The following is a 16451-nucleotide window of genomic DNA, read 5'->3' on the forward strand; positions in this document are numbered from 1 at the left end:
CCAGGAACAGGGGAGCCAGAACGTGACCCTGGTTGGTCTGACTCCAAAGCCAGGCTCTGTATGAGCTCCTTGCACGGCCTCTCCTCCTGGGTGCTGTGCCACCAGGCTTGGGGGGCAGGACCCCTTGACTCCGCCAAGGAGGGGGGCGGCCAGGGGGAACTTCACAAGGGAAATGGGGTCTTGCGAATTGCGGACGCCGCTGGGCGTAGCACCTGTGAGGCTGTGTCCTGTGTGCGCCCTGGCAGCTGTCGGGGCTTGTACAGCGGCGGTCACTGGGGAGCCCCAATCGGGTGCCTTGCGTTCCCCGGTTCTGCGTGTGTCTGGAAGCGCCGTGGTGTGACCCTTGCCCCAGAGTAGCTGCGGGGGTGCAGGAGGCTGAGCCCTCGTTCCTGGCACCAAGTCTGTGGCCCATGACAATGACGCTAGAATGCTGGAATGAGCTTTGACCAGCAACGAACACTGCAGTGTCTTTGCCCGACGGAGGCACAAAGGGGACATCCTCATCGCTTATCAGCTGTGCCAGCCGCAAAGCACAGCCCGTGGCTGGATCGTCTGCCTCCTGCGCGTGGCTGTGGAGGACTCTTTGGCTTGCAAACCACCGAGTGTCCGATCCGGAGGCTAGGACTGGCTGCAGACCCGGATGGGAGGACGTGAGCATCGTCCCAAGGCTGCCTTGGCACCTGGGGCCGGCTGGCTGCCCTCAGCTGCGTGGGTTGCCCCTGTGCCCACACAGCCCGTCTGAGTTTCACGGCTTCTCGCGGGATGTAGACGCTTCCACCACCTACACCTGCTCAGCTTCCGTAGAAGTCAGTCTGAGGTCTGCTTCTCACCGAGCAGGACTGAGCCGGGGGATCCCCCGTACAGGAGACCCAGGTGAGGAAAGAGATCCGTGGGCCCAAGCATCGCCTGCCAGACTTTGTATCAGAAGGAACCATGGTCCAAGGGAGGTGGCCGGGGCTGGGCTCACGCTGCCGACCCGGGAGAAATCATCGATGGGGGTGGATTTCGTCACACAGTGTCACGACGGTTAGTGATGCAGCCTTTGCTAGCCTATGTGCTCGAGAAAAGCTCATGCGAGCACACTGCGGCTTCGCCCTGGTCTTTGGAACAGCTGCAGACTCACTGGTTCCCCAGCGTAGGCTGTGCGTCCCACCCAGCACACGCACTGCACCTGCCCACCGCGAGGGGCCCCCAGCTGTGCGTCCCACCCAGCACAGGCACTGCACCTGCCCACCGCGAGGGGCCCCCAGCACACTCGGGGGAGGCTGACTCTATTCACATCCTGCTTGACAGTGAGGGCCCCCAGGCCTGGGGGCTCCAGGTCCACAGAGCGGCCCCTCTGCCACCACGACCGGGACGCAATGCAGGAACCACTCTGTGGCCCCCAGGGGACAGCCACCTGCGGAGTAGATCTCTCCTGCCTCCCTCCGGGAGCTCAGCTCTGCCCCAACCTCCCCTCAACCCTAAGCTGGAGGAGACGTGCTGCTGCTGAGTCCCTGCGCTCGGTTCACCTCCTGTTTCCTCATTTCGCTGCCGCGTTTCTATCAGAATCCGTGTTTGCGTCTAGACCAGGAAGGAGCAGAGTAGGGAGGAGACAGGACTCACTCCGAACCCCAGGACAGGGGGAAGGGGACAGAAGGCCTCCAGCTCCCCATGTCCCCGGACCATGCTCCCCCTCCCCCTCCCCCGGCACCCCCACCCGTGTCCCCCAACCCCAAGCTCCACGTGTCTGCCTGGCTGGTTCTGACGAGCTCGGGCCCCACCTTGTGTCCGTGCCGGGCCTTGGCACCTCCCTTTCACAGGGTCACCGGCCAGCTGATCGGTGTGTGCTGTGTTGTGCAGGGCGGGGTGGGGGGTTCTCTTTTTATTCCAGGTTCTTGTCGTGCACAAAGAGAAGAATTCTTGGGCTGACACTCATGCGTTTTATTGCGAAGGTGAGAAAGTGAACTCAGGTGCACGGGTCACCCCCTCCCCCACACACAGATACCCGACATGAGTGGGGGTGGGCCCAGAAGGAGGGTGGGAGAGGGGAAGCAGAGCGAGTGCCCACCGTCCCCCCACCCAGCCACGGCATCCGAGGCACCTCCTTTTATGAGCTGTGCGTGTGGGGAGGGCCTGTGTGTACAGATGTGAAGTCGCCTGGACTCTTAAAGTACTTGGTGCCTAATGTACATATTTCCACGGCGCCTTCCTCCCCAGGTCCCTGTTGAAACACAGGCATCCTGGGAAAGGGGCTGTTCTGATTGACAAGTAGGATAGACTCACAGGGGCGGGACTTGTGGCTTGCAGGCCCCTCCAGCTGCCTGCCCGTGCCCTATCATGAGGAACCCCTGGGCGTCCGGGCAGAGGCTGCAGGAACCCATGGAGATGCCAGCCGTCCCCGTGCTGCCCCTGGGGTTGGGAGCCCATGTCTGGCCATGTTGTGACCCCCTCCCGCCGGCCACAGGAGCCTCACAGGTGGCTGATGGTGGATCAGTGAGTAGCCTGGGCCTTGGTGGGCTGAGCCGTGGGCCTGTGGAGGACTTTTCCTAGGCAGCTGGACAGAGAGGCAGCAACAGGGCGTGGCAGGAGGAGCCCAGGGTGGAGGCTGCAATGCTGATGGGGTGGGAGGTAGCCAGGGAGCCCTCTGGTCCACACGGAGGCCCAGGCCATGAGGTCCGGACGCAGCGAGAAAGTCCGTGGGGAAAGGGAGGCAGGGGGAGGCCCCAGAGAGCAGAATAGGGGGCGGTGCTGTGGTGCAGTGGGCCAAGCCTCCACCTGCAGTGCCGGCATCCCACATGGGCACCGGTTCAAGTCCTGGCTGTTCCACTTCCCAGCCAGCTCCCTGCTAATGCACTTGGGAACGCAGCAGAGGATGGCCCACGTGCTTGGGCCCCTGCACCCATGTGGGAGACCCGGATGAAGCTCCTGGCTCCTGGCTTTGACCTAGCCATGCCCTGGCCATTGCAGCCATTTGGGGAGTGAACCAGCAGATGGAAGACCCCTCTCTCTCTGTCTCTCCCTCTCTCTCTGTAAGTCTTTGGAAATGAATAAATCAATCTTTTTAAAAACAAACAAACAAAAAACCCAGGAGCATCCAAATAACCAATCCTGTGTCTGCCCAGGGGCCTGTGCTTCCTGGGGCCCCCTTGGTCTGTTTCCTGTCACTGTAACAAAGCTCCCTGGGCTGGCGGCCCAGAGTGGGGGGTGGGGGGTGATGGGGGAGCTGGGAGGGGCCGAGCGGCCTGGCGCCAGGACTCTGCTGGAGCAGCATCGGGAGACTCAGCAAGGCCAGGCTGTGTGTGTCGGGGGGGGGGGTGCCCTCACTCACAGGAGGCGCCTGCACAGCCAGGAGTCCCTGGCCGAGTCTCCTCCCCCAGGCACAGGTTCCCTGGGGGCCGAGGTCAGCAGGGGCGTCCCGGGAACAAGCCTTTCCTCTTTCCCCCGCCGCTGGTGCTCTCCAGGGAGCCCAGGTGGGCGCGAGGAGCCGGGCATAGGCAGCACTGGGCCAGCGACAACTGGTGTGGTCAGGCGAGAGGCTCCCTGTGTGCCCCACCAGAATGAAGTCCAGGGCGAGTCCCGGTGTCCCAGTGGCGTCCACAGGTCTAGGGCCTCCCCCCGCTCTGCTCAGCTGCCTGCCCGCATGGTGGAGAGTAGAGTGGGGGAGGTTCCCCAAAATGACAAGAAAGGTTCTGAGATCTGAGATCAGGCAACATCCAGGGAACTCGCCCTCCAGGGGGCGCTAGTGAGCAGCACGGTCACAGCAGGGCCTCCGGCAAATCTCCAGCGCCCCAGACCCTGCCTTCCAGGACACCCACCTGCCCAGAGCCGGACAGCCGCCCCTGTGGACGCCACACCGCTGGGCCTAACTCCCGGCCTCCCCTCGAGTCCCTAACCCGCTCCGTTTCCCCATCTCTAGGGTAGGGACAGTGACGGCACCTGCCTGTGGGCTCACCCGGGGGCTGGGCCTGGCACAGCGAGGACCCCAGCAAGGGTTGCTGCCTGTTGGAGAGTTCAGATTCCAGGGCCCCTGTCCCCAGACCACATTCCCCAGGTCCCCCAGCGCGGCAGTCAGACAGCCGACGGCCTGCCTCCGTCCCGAGCACCAGAGGAGTGGCCACTTGGGGAGTGAACGAGCGGATGGAAGACCTCTCTCTCTCTGTCTCTGTCTGTCTGTCTCTCTCCTGCTTTGCCTTTCAAACAAATCTTTACAAAAATTCTCTCCCACACGCCCAGGCAAGGTCTCCACTCTAAAGACCAGGGACCCCAGTGCCTGCAGGGACCCAGCGGGACAGGGGCTCCGGGTGCCTGTCCCCTCGAGGCCACCACACACACACACACACGGCTGCAGGAGAGCCGGGTGCGGTGCACTCAGCTCTGTGTCCCCTGGAGCCCAGGAAGAATAAGGAAATTAGCGAAAAACGGGCGCCTGCTGTCTCCTCCAACCTGAGCCCACACCCAGCCGGTGCTCTGCCGCCCCCGTGCGGTCACTTGTAGGATGGCAGGGCCGGCTACCCCTAATTTCCATTACGAATTGTTTCAAGCTCACAGGACACAGACTGATTAATTAATAACCGTGTCGCTCTTCGAGATTTAACAATTACTTTTTGTTCCCAAAGTTTCCTTTGACTTTTTAGAGATTCAAGTAAACCAATGACATCACATCTCAACCGGCCCACCTCTAAAAATGACATTTTCTACACAGGGACCATCCCAAACCACACTGACCAAATCAGTGATAACTGCCCAATATGACAAATGCACCACTCACATTCACAGTTCCTTGACTGTTCCAGAAATGTCATTTAAAGTTGTTTTTTCAAATCAGGGCCCAAATGAGGCCATCGACGGGTGTGGCAGCTCCTGAGCGTCTTTCCCGGGCGGCACGGCTCTGGGGTGACGTCACGGCTCCGGGGTGACGTCACGGCTCCCTGAACTTCCGCTCGTTGTCTGCAGCCGGGCTCCCTGCGTCTGCCCAGCGTTTTCCTCGCCTCTCAGGCCGCTGCGGCCCCTGGCCCCCGGGCCTCCCCCGCGGAAGCTTGGATTCAGCTCCACTGTCTGGGGTGGGGCTCCCCGGGGCTCCCGCGTCCCAGGACAGCACAGCAGGGGGCCTCTGCCGGGCGCCCGCCTCCAGCGTGCACCCCCTGCACCAGGACGACCACCCTCACCCCCTCTGCATTTTGCCTGTGGGCAGCAGGTGCACCTGGGCCGGACAGCGCGGGCCCTGACCTCGATGGCTGTGGTCTCCCCGAGACCGGCTGCAGAGGGGCCTCTCCTGGACGTTCCACTCCTGTGTCAGCTGAGTCGCAGCCGCAGCCGCCATCTCCCTGGGGCACAGCCCGTCCTGGGAGAGTAAACCAGACCCCGCCCCCTCCTGTCAAAGCGGGAACGAGTCTTTTCACGGTTCTTTTTATTTGAGAGGGAGAGACAGAGAGGTCCTCCGTCCCTGGTCACTCCCCAGAGGGCCAGGCCTGGGCCAGCGCGGCCAAGAGCCCGTGACCGTCTGGGTGACCCGGGAGCAGGGACCCGGACACCGGGCCATCTCCTGCGGCTTTTCCAGGAGGATCGGCAAGGCGTGGGCTCAGGAACGGGGCAGCCACAGCGGCCGCCAGCGCCCGCGGGCGGGGACTTCACCCGCTGCACCGACCCGGCTCCCGGCTCTCCTCACCAGCGCCTGGCAGGAAGACGCCCGGCGCGTGCGCAGTACGAACGGCCCGGCCCACGCTCCGCCCACCTACTACAACTCCCGGCAGGCCCCGCGCGCGTCTCGGCCGCGGCGCGCTCTGCTGACGTAGCTCAATAGCGCGGGGAATTTCGAGTGGGAGCGCAGCGCGGGAGGCCAGCGGGCGGCCGACCCCCAGCATCCTCGGGAGTGACCATGGACTCCCTGGCCGAGCCTCGGTGGCCGCCGGGCCTGGCAGTCATGAAGGTGAGGGCTCCTTGGGGCCCGGAGAGGGGCGACGACGGGGCGCGAGCGGCGAGCGGGGCCGGGTGCCCGGCTGTGCCCTGCCGGTCGCCGGGCGCGCGGCTCTGGGCCCGAGCGTCCTCCGCTGAGAAGTGACAGGGACGGGCGTTGGTGTGTCGCGGCGAGCCGGGAGGGTGGCCGTCGCGCGGTGCGATGCCGGCAGCGGCATGGCGGGCAGCCGTGGGCGCGACAGTGGCGGCCCGGCCTTGCCGTGGGCTCCCGTGTGCGCGGCCTCACGTGACGATCTCCGCGCGCGGGAGAGCAGCCGGCTTCCCTCCTGCTGCTCGTGCGCGCCCTCTGCTCCCGGCCGCAGCCCCGAAGCCTGCCCCCAGCAGCGGCCCGTCTCCCTGTCTCTCCTAACCGGAGATCGGGGCCTCAGCCCGGCGCCGGCCGTGGGTTGAGTGGACCTCGGTTAGGTTTGCCCCCGGTGTCCGTGCACGGCCCAGGACTCCTGCAGGATGCGCTCCAGGGCAGGTGCAGCTCGCCGGGGCGGCCTCGCCCTGCCTCTCGTCCTTTGTGTTTGTGAGGCCGCCTCCCTCTGCGCTTGGGTCTACCCGGGGGGGGGGGGGGCTGTGGGTCTGCCCCGTGGGCTCCGCAGAGGGACCTGGGGGCGGCTGCGGTCACCCAGGGCCTTTGCTGACGTCGCTGCCGGGACCTGGGGTATCCCGGCAGTGACTGACGGGGTGGCCTGAGATAGCCCCGAGTGGACGGGGCACACAGGGGCGGACCAGGCCGTGCAGCTGAGGTGCAGGGGACGAAGGCGTGGGTTCGGGGTCCAGTGGCCCTGGTTCATTGTGGCCCCTATGAGTCTGAGTGTACTCAGGGGGTTGTGGGACGGGTGGTGTAGGCTGACGAGTGTTGGTAGCGACCCAGGCTTAGCAGGTGCTCAGAATCCTGCACGGGTGGATCGAGGGTGCCGGGCGAGGTAAGCGTTAGCACCTAAGGCGTGCTTGGTGCTGCCGGCAGGGCTGCGTTGGCGAGAGAACAGGGACCCGCGCGGCAGCCCTGCGGACTTGCCTGTTCTGTAACCCTATTCAAGCTGTTCAGAGCGGGCTCCGCGTCCCCTGTGGATGGAGCGGGACCCCGGGGCCGGGCTCCGCGTCCCCGGTGGGTGGAGAGGGACCCCGGGGCCGGGCTCCGCGTCCCCGGTGGGTGGAGAGGGATCCTGGGCCGGGCTCCGCGTCCCCGGTGGATGGAGAGGGACCCCGGGGCCGGGCTCCGCGTCCCCGGTGGGTGGAGAGGGACCCCCGGGCCGGGCTCCGCGTCCCCGGTGGATGGAGAGGGATCCTGGGCCGGGCTCCGCGTCCCCGGTGGGTGGAGAGGGACCCCCGGGCCGGGCTCCGCGTCCCCCGGTGGATGGAGCGGGACCCCGGGGCCGGGCTCCGCGTCCCCGGTGGATGGAGAGGGACCCTGGGCCGGGCTCCGCGTCCCCGGTGGATGGAGAGGGATCCTGGGCCGGGCTCCGCGTCCCCGGTGGGTGGAGAGGGATCCTGGGCCGGGCTCCGCGTCCCCGGTGGGTGGAGTCGGACACCGAGCGCTCTCAGAGCTCAGCCCCGGTTGACTGCGCCCAGCCGAGCTCGCTGGCCTCCTGCGGGTTCTGAAGGCGGAAACCAGCGCCCTCTGGTGTCCCGGCCGTGTTGTCGCGCGTCCAGGGACAGAACCCAGGAGCTGCCCTGGTTCCTCCAGTGCTGCGTGCAGCTGTCACTCACGCAGACCCGCAGCGAGACGTGGTGCCTGCGTGCACGTGTTTCTGAGAAGTCCACAGTGTCCAAGCACGTTGCAAAGGGCGCTGTTGTCCCCAGGACTTTCTGTAGTTGTTGAGTTGTCCTCGCATCCTGTGCTCCCGGTCACTGTCTCCAAACGCAGGCTCCCCCGGGACGCCTGCTGGCTGTCCCCGTCCCCTCCAGGCATGTATGTTGTGAGGCACGTGTGGCATGCATGTGGTGCATGCATGGCATGCGTGTGGCGTGGCGTATGTGTGGCACACATGTGGTTTGTGTGTGGTGTGTGTGTGGCATGCATTGGCATGCGTGTGGCGAGTGTCGCGGTAGCTCCGGCCCTGCCCTCCCGCAGCCGAGGGTTGTGCGAGGGAGCCTGAGAGCCCGAGAGGCTGCCTCTGCCCGGCGCCTCCCGCAGTGCTCTCGGTGTCCCTGAAGTAGCCGTCCCGCAGAGTAACGGGAGACTAGGGCGTGTTACTGTTTATTTCCCTGGTTTGGCTGTAATAAGCTTTTTTTTTGATTGGGACACATTATAAATATAAGATGTGTCCACATTAAAAATAATAACAATTCAGACTGGCATAAAGAAGGAGCCAAGGAACACTGCTGGTGACCTTAGCGTCAGACAGAGCCGCTGTTAGTGTCCCCTCCTGTTTCCCTTCAGTCCTCCTGCATGTGGCTGTGGGTCGCCGTGGTGGCGCCCTCGGCAGCTCCGGGCCCTGGGCTTTGCGGTTGGCCTGGTGCTGGGGGCTTCCCGAGACTGTCCTGGCCCCCAGGCTCCGGGGTCTGGGCTGCTGTCGATTTCTCTTCCGACTTTGAAGAAGTGTGCGTTAGAACGTGAACGCTGACCCCTGCCTTTTTTTTTTTTTTTTTTTTTTTTAAGATTTATTTATTTACTTGAAAGTTAGAGTTACACAGAGGAGAGGCGTGGGGTGGGGTGGTCTTCCATGGCTGCAGTAACCAGAGCTACCCCGATCTGAACCCAGGAGCCAGGAGCTTCTTCCAGGTCTCCCACGTGGGTGCAGGGGCCCAAGGACTTGAACCATCCTCCACTGCTTCCCCAGGCCACAGCAGAGAGCTGGATTGCAAGTGGAGCAGCTGGGACTGGAACTGGCACCCAAATGGGATGCCGGCACTCAGGTGGTGGCTTCACCCGCTGCGCCACAGCACCAGCCCCTCCCCTGCGTTATTCTTGCAGTACACAGGGTGCTGATGGCTACATGATATCCATCAGGCCGACTGGTAGTGACATTAATCCTTTTTTGTTTATATTTTTAAAAGGTGACAGATTCATGTTTCAACAAATACATAAAAGCAGATGTAACAGTCTCCCTCCCACCCTGTTCCTTGTTTGCCCCCAGCTGACCTCCCCAGGGGCTGTTACTTCTAAGTTCCTTGCAGATCGTCACAGAATCTCTTTCCGTGTGTGAATGAGGGAAATAGGACACGTTTTTCCTCAGTCTTCCCTTGTTAGCAAAAGGTCGGCGCTTGCCACACTGTGGGCTCCTCTCCTCCGTGATCTCGGGTCTGTTTTCTACCCGTACATCGGAGTGTTTCCTTCTGAGTGTATGTTTGCCCGGATCCGCTGAGTGGAACGACGTGGTGTTTGAGAGGGTTGCGAGCAGACGCCGTCCTGCCCGGTCGCTGCCCAGGTGACACACGCGTCTCTGGCTCTCTGCGCCGTCTACTTCCTCACTTCCTTTTCTTGTCACTGTCCCAACGGTGATGTGAGCCAGCAAATGCAGTCTGAGGAGCGGCACGGGGAGCCGCTACCTGGGCTGCCGGCCAGGCCCGGAGGCTGCGTGGTGCCCCCTGTCCGAGCGGCTTGGGCTCTTCTGTCGAGGACCCTGCGTGTATCCGTCTGACAAAGGGGTTTTACTGAATTACGGTTTTGGGGATGAAGAAGTTCTGTGTAAGCCCTCCACTCTCGGTGTCCTGGTCTGTGGGGAGCAACTCGGACTAGACTAAGTTACTGGAATTAAGACTTATTCTATGCATCTGCTCTCCCACAATATGGTGCTGGGAGAGAAGTAAACAGCTTCTGCACAGCTGCCTCCAGTTCAACCAATAAGCAGCAGGACCTGCTCCTGATTGGAGGAGAGCAGCGTACTCGGCGTGTGGGCAGCCGAGTTGGGATTGGCGGAAGAGGACTATAAAGGAGGAGAGAGACAACATGCACCAGGAACATCTAAGGGGAACATCTATCTGAAGGAACACCTGTGCAGCCCCCGAGAGAGCCGGCCGGCGGTGTGCCGCTCCCCCACGGAAGTGGGGAAAAGTGGCAGGGGGAACCGCCCTTCCACGGAGGTGGAAGGGACGGTAGCCAACCCGGGAAGAACCAGCAGCAAACCTGGGAAGGGCCGAGCAGACAAAAGAACAACGCAGGGTCCTGTGTCGTTCCTCCACGAAGACGGGGAGCGACATAATGGTGCCGTGACTCGGATATGAAGCCTAGGCAGGGTTTAGTGTCGTTCCTCCATGAAGAGGGGGAGCGACACTGGCCTAAGTGCGTGTATTTTTTGTGTTTCAGACGGTAGATGACTTGCTGCGATGTGGAATTTGCTTTGAGTATTTCAACATTGCAATGATGATCCCCCAGTGCTCACATAACTGTAAGTACGCTTACTTCTGCGAGTTAGAAGTGTGGTTTTTACCCCAAGCCAGAGATAAGGACGCCTTTACTTCTCAGTCTTTGCTCTTCTCTCTTGAAGTTTTCAGTCAGTCTCTTCAGCCCCCATTGCCTGAATTTTGACATTTTTATGAAGGGTCCTCCCTGTTGGATGGTTTTATACTTTTTATATCATTTATGGCAATAAAGATTTTGGTCATAATGTGTGATCACTTTTAGATGTTAAATTTCAGAGCGTTTCTTTTTGACAGGGTAGCAGGTGGCTCAATCACTAGTACGTGGTATGGAATTTCAGAATTAAACATCGGTATCGCTCAGAATACACAGGCCTCTCCTTGGGATGGGCTGTGTTCCAGTGAACCCGTGGAAGCTGAAGCTGTCGGCAGTGAGAATGCGTGGACTGCTCTTGTCTCCCAGGCATCCTTGCTCAGCAACACGGCCCCCAAGGGTCACTGTTTACCCTCCCCACTGCGTGGCTGCCGCTGCTCGGTGTCCCAGGAGAGCCCGCCCTGTGCTGAGGTCGAAGATCAGGGTTCAAAGCCCAGTTTCTCCTGACGTCCGGTGGCTGTCAGCATCCTGGAGTCAGGAGTTGCCGGTTGAGCCCCGAGAGCCGGGGCCGCCGTCTCTGCCCCGTGGGAGAAGGCTGCTGCGCAGTGGTGCCGATGGCTCTGTCACTCCGCTGTGTGTGCGCGGCGCGGGAGGAGTTGTCTGCTAGCACTCTCCCGTGCTTGTCTGGGTCCAGCACAGTAGCACTGGTATAATGTAGTGTGAGGGATTCTGCACCTGGGAGTCAGCCCGTCCAGCTTAGGCATTGTAGGTCCGTGGTCTTTCCTGTCCCCTCTTTTCCAGTTAATTTGTCTGAGGAAGTTGGAGAAACAGCTTAGGTTTAAAAGGAGTGCTTGTGATGGGTGTGGGTTTGGCGGGCCAGCTCATGGGGAGGTGTGGCGGCCGTGTGAACCCACGGATACACTCGGGTCCAGCTCCCACTCCCCACGTCGTGCGTGGATGAGCTTGCAGGAGCTCTCTGTGTATTCCAGGGTGAAGTTCTAGGGGGGATTCCTGTGTCAGAGGTGGTGTGGAGAATTAAGTGTGCACACCTCGGGGTGTGGCGCCATCAAAGGTCCTTAATAAATGTTTGTATCCTCCTGGAACAGATCCTTCCTCCCTCCCTCCCTCCCTCCCTCCCTTCCTTTTTTACTTTTTTAAAAAAATTTATTTTTATTTATTTTAGAGGTGGAGTTACAGGCAGAGGGAGAGACAGAGAGAAAGGGAGCTGGTTTGGAAGTGGAGCGGCCGGGACCCTATGGGGTGCTGGCGCTGCAGGCTGTGGCTTACCCCGCTCTGCCATAGCATCAGCCCCAGTATTACACCTTGTTGTGCCTGATGCTAGAAAAGTGTGTTCTCTTAGTTCCTTGGCGGACTTAGGTAGAGCTTGATCAGTTTTAATGCTTTCTTTTGAAAGACCAAGTTTACTGTTTTGATTTCTTTCTTTTTACTTGCTTGGGTTTAATTTACTCTTTTTTCCCCTCTGGTTCAGAGAGTTGGTGTAGATCCTTTCCAAAGTAAGCATTAAAGCCCGGGTGTCCCTCTGAGCTCTGCTTAGCTCCATCCTGCAAAGGTTGATGGGTATTTTAACTTTTGTTCAATTTACAGTGTATGCCAAGTTCTTCCGTTATTTCATTTTTCATCCATGAATTGCTTAGAAGTCTACTCGTTAATTGCTAAATATTTAGGAATTTCCCCAATACCTTCCTTTAACTGATTTTTAATTTAATTTTATTCCAATCAGATTACATACTCTGTTGGATTTCAGTTCTTACAGTGTGAGCTTATTTTATGGCTCAGCGTGTGGTCTTTCTTTGCTAAGGTATGCGCACCTGAGAGGCATGTCTGGGCTGCTGGAGTCTTAGGGGTGGTGTGTGACCGTCAGGCCAGGGTGGTTCATGGTTCTCTTAAGTGCTGGTTGTCTCTGTTGATTCTCTGGAATTTAACTGCAGGAGGAGAGCAGTGCTGACAACTCTGCCTGCAGTGTGGTCTTCCTGGTTTGTCCTTTCACTTCTGTCAGGTTTTGCTTTATGTATTTGGAAGAGCTGTTAGGTGAACTGACTGCTTTGTTATCGTGAAATGTGCGGCTTTATGCCTGGGGATGTTGCCTGTTCCGGGGTCTGTTTCTTTGTTTCTAATCTTGGGATAGCCACAGTACTGCTTTACATTAGTGTGTCATTGGTGTATCCTTCTCCATTCTTTTACTTCAAACCTATCTCACTATATCCAGAGTGGTTTTTTTAATAGACAGTGTGTGTTGGGTCTGTCATTTTTATCCCGTTTGGCAAAATCTGCTTTTTTCCAGGAATACTTGGACTTACACTGTTTCATATAGAAGCTATTAGTAACATGTGGTGACTGTTTACATTTTAATTAAATTTTATTAAAGTTAAATGAAATTGAACTTCAGTTCCTTAATTGGACTGGCCATATTTCAAGTGCAGATAAGGAACATTTCTGCTGTTGAGGAAAGTGGGTGTGATTGTTGATGAGGGGTGAGTTTACACACACACACACACACACACGTATACGTGGAGAGCTCCCATTGCTGATGCACTTGCCTGAATGCCTCCAGGACAGGGCCAGGCTGGGACCAGAGCTGGGAGCCAGGGCTGCAGTCTGTGTGTCCATGTGAGGGTCAGTCACCACTGCCGCCCGGGGTCTGCACTCGCAGGAAGTGCACAGAGTTGGTCACTGACCCAGGCCCTGGCACGTGGGAAGTGTGGTTCTCACCCAGGGGAGTGCCTGCTCCTTGCCAACTTGCTTTTTGTTTTAGTTCGTTCATCTGTTCTTTCCTCTCTTTTTGACTTTTTAAAAAACAAAATTGAAAAAAAAAAAAAAACAAAATTGAACTTTTGTTTAGAATTGTGTGTTTCTACAGCTGACTTATGACTGCTTCAGATATGCGTCGCCGCTCGCAGGGCATTATGCCGTCTGCGGCGTGCGTGCTGCCGTCCTCCCGGCGCTGTCCGCTTGTGATTTTACCGCTTTCCGTCTGCTCTTGGTTCCTGTTTTTTTCCGTGGTGGTCGGAAAGCACACGTGGATGACTCCGTCTTTCACAGGCTGTTCAGGCTCCTTGTTGTGACCGGTGGAGGTGTGGTCTGCTGCTCCTGCTGGAGCGTTCTGTCCCTGCCTGTGGATTCACTTGGTGTGTGGAGGTGGTGCCTTGGGGACTTGCTGTCGGCTGTCGTGTCCATTACCGAATCTTCCTGTGTTTCTCTGTGGTTCTCCCTTCAGTCCCGTCATGTTTGCTTTACGTAGCTGGCTGCTCTGGCTCATGACTGGCCTGTCTTCTTGGTGGACTGACCCTTGTATGCTTCTGCAGTGTCCTTTTCTGTCTCTTATGACAATTTTTTGACTTACAGTCTATTCTGTGTTATACAGGTCTGGCCACATGGAATGTTTTTGCATCCTTTCACTTGCAGACTGTGTGTGAGTCTCTCATAGAGAACATATAGTTAGATCTTGTATTTCTTTTTTAAAATTTGTTTATTTATTTGAAGGGCAGAGTTAGAGAGAGAGATCTTCCATTTGCTGGTTTACTCCCCACATGGCTGCAACAGGCAGAGCTGGGCTGATCGGCAGCCAGGAGCTGGGAGCTTCTTCCAGGTCTCCTGTGTGGGTGCAGGGGACCAAGTACATGGACCGTCTTCCACTGCGTTCCCAGGCTCATTAGTAGGGAGCGGGATTAGAAGTGGAACAGCCAGGATTCAAGCCAGCAGTCGTGTGGGATGCCCCTGCTGCAGGTGGCAGCTTTACCAAGTAGCCATAGCACTGGCCCCTCGATCTTGCATATGAATTCATGAAGCTACTCTGTTTACTGGGGAATGCAATCAATTTATGTTTAGAGTACTTCCTGAGAGTCAAGGACGTACTACTGATGCTTTGTTGGTTTCCATCTCTCTTGCAGCTTTTTTGGTCTTTTTTCCTTGCTAGCTGTCTTCCTTTATGTTCAGTTGATGTTTCTATAGGGACATGCTTTGATTCCTTTCTTGTATTCTTTTTCTTTTTTTAAAAAAATATTTTATTTATTTGGAAGAGTTACAGATGGAGATGGGGGGAGAGAGAGAGGTCTTCCATCCACTGGTTCACTCCTCAAATGGCCTTGGTGGCTGAGGCTGGACCAGGCCAAAGCCAGGAGCCAGGAGCTTCATCCATGTCTCCCACTTGGATGCAGGGACCCAAGGACTTGGGCCACAAGGCAGTGCTTTACCAGGCACATTTACAGGGAGCTGGATCAGAAGCAGAGCAGCCGGGTCTTGAACTGGCGCCCATGTGGGATGCTGGTGTCGCAGGTGGAAGTTCACCTGTTACACCACACTCCAGCCCTTCTCACTTTCTTTTGAGTATCTTCTGTAGATTTTCTTGTGCTTGCCAGGAGACTTTTATAAAACATATTTGCAACAGTCTCTTTTAAGCTGATACCTTAACTTCAATCTCAAAAAAGCTAGTCTTTTACTTCCTCCTTTTACATTTTATTGATGTCACACATTGTGTCTTTTTCTATCATGATTTCATTAACTTAGTTTTCTATAATTTTTTATACTGTGGTCTTAAATTCTAACCAGAATTAGAAAGAATTGATGCGTCAGAGTCTGTGCTGTAGCTCTGTAGTGCTGATTTGGTGATGTAGAAGTCCTCAGAGCTTTAGTAGGAGCAGATCTGTTGTCTCCGCCGTTGTCCTGGATTGGCTCCAGATCGGTGACCCGGAAACCCAGCCATTTGCTGCTGCTGTTTAAACACTGGATTAGTTATTTAAATCACTGCATCTGTTTTGCGAAGTTGGCATTTGGGACGTGAGTGATGAGCAGTCCCTTTGCAGTGGCGCAGTTCCCGAGGTTTGGGTAGGATGCCCTGACAGGATACAGGCCAGCTGAGCTGATCTGAGTTTGTGGTGTTGAAGAGTGTTTGGAGAAGAGAGGGTGGACGCACTGCTTGCCTGTGAGAAACGCTCCGTTAATAGACCGCGAGGCTCAGGTGCCGGGTTTCTTTGTGCAGGTTTTCTGACGATAATGGAATGTGCTCAGAATGTTTGCTCTTAGATGAAATTGAGGGCTTATTGACACTGTTAAATTTCTATTATTCTAAAGGTTGACAGCCAGTCTCTTTCTTTTCCTTGTGTGGATTTTTATTTACAAAATCAACCAAGAGTTGTGTAGGAGTAAAAAGCAGTGTCATGAGCCGGCGCCGTGGCTCAATAGGCTAATCCTCCACCTTGCGGCGCCGGCACACCGGGTTCTAGTCCCGGTTGGGGCGCCGGATTCTGTCCCGGTTGCCCCTCTTCCAGGCCAGCTCTCTGCTATGGCCAGGGAGTGCAGTGGAGGATGGCCCAGGTGCTTGGGCCCTGCACCCCATGGGAGACCAGGAAAAAGCACCTGGCTCCTGGCTCCTGCCAGGATCAGCGCGGTGCGCCGGCTGCAGCGGCGGCCATTGGAGGGTGAACCAGCGGCAAAAAGGAAGACCTTTCTCTCTGTCTCTCTCTCTCCCTGTCCACTCTGCCTGTCAAAAAAAAAAAAAAAAAAAAGCAGTGTCATTTCATCTTTTTCAAGAAGAGGGCTGTGAAACTGTTTCACGCGGCGGGCTCTGCTGAGTGAGAGGCAGCGTGAATTCCACGGGGCAGGACAGTGCTCTCCTCTCCCTAAGCTGGGGACGGCGCCGTGGGCCAGGACAGAGGAGGGCTGCCCTTGGTTAGTGCTGAGTGCCGTCCCTGCTGGGGGAGTGTTACCCTCCCCTCAGCCTGGACTCATGGGCGTTGCTATCACCGTTACTGTTGGATCAAAATCGCGTATGTGGACGGACTTACCGAAATCCGGTGGCTCAGCACGTCTGGGGCTAGGGCCTAGGAAAGTAACCTCCCGAGCGGCTGAGCCGGGCAGCCGGGGCCAGCAGCTGTTGATGGACAGTGTCGCTCAGGAGGCCGCACGGTGAGAGAAGGCGTTGGTAGTGAAGAGGAGTCTAGAGACGGTTTCCTCAGGCTGAGTCATACTCGAATCTCAGCCATACCTGATTGAGGTGCTGTCTGATGAATCTCGCCCATATCTGATTGAGGTGTTCTTTAGATGAAACTTTGGAGTTTAAAATTGGTGCTAAAACAAATTAAGACTTTTGGGCCTG

General features: G+C 57.6%; 1 protein-coding gene and 1 long non-coding RNA gene across 24 annotated transcripts in view; both read left to right on the forward strand.

Annotated features, from left to right (window-relative positions):
* Positions 1-582: 582 nt before the first annotated feature.
* LOC149124459 (uncharacterized) lies at positions 583-3148 on the forward strand. Its single transcript, XR_016215100.1, has 4 exons — positions 583-873; positions 1874-1934; positions 2290-2475; positions 2817-3148. It is a non-coding gene; the product is annotated as an uncharacterized LOC149124459 (long non-coding RNA).
* Positions 3149-5670: 2522 nt separating this feature from the next.
* The window catches only part of RAD18 (RAD18 E3 ubiquitin protein ligase), a 103506-nt gene continuing 92725 nt past the window's right edge, over positions 5671-16451 (forward strand). For 6 of the 23 annotated variants that reach the window (XM_008273577.5, XM_089306748.1, XM_089306749.1 and 3 more), the window contains exons 1-2: positions 5680-5908; positions 10193-10274. In XM_008273577.5, the coding sequence (XP_008271799.3) occupies positions 5858-5908; positions 10193-10274 (133 nt within the window). In that variant the 5' untranslated portion in view covers positions 5680-5857. Of the gene's footprint in view, positions 5909-6196; positions 6419-10192; positions 10275-11786; positions 11854-12080; positions 12159-16451 lie in introns of those variants that run through there. The other 17 variants (XR_011379675.2, XR_011379674.2, XM_051831962.3 and 14 more) reach the window with 11 other exon arrangements.

The sequence above is a fragment of the Oryctolagus cuniculus genome, chromosome 10, assembly GCF_051225735.1.
Source record: "Oryctolagus cuniculus isolate XC-2025 breed Fujian yellow rabbit chromosome 10, ASM5122573v1, whole genome shotgun sequence".
NCBI lineage: Eukaryota > Metazoa > Chordata > Mammalia > Lagomorpha > Leporidae > Oryctolagus > Oryctolagus cuniculus.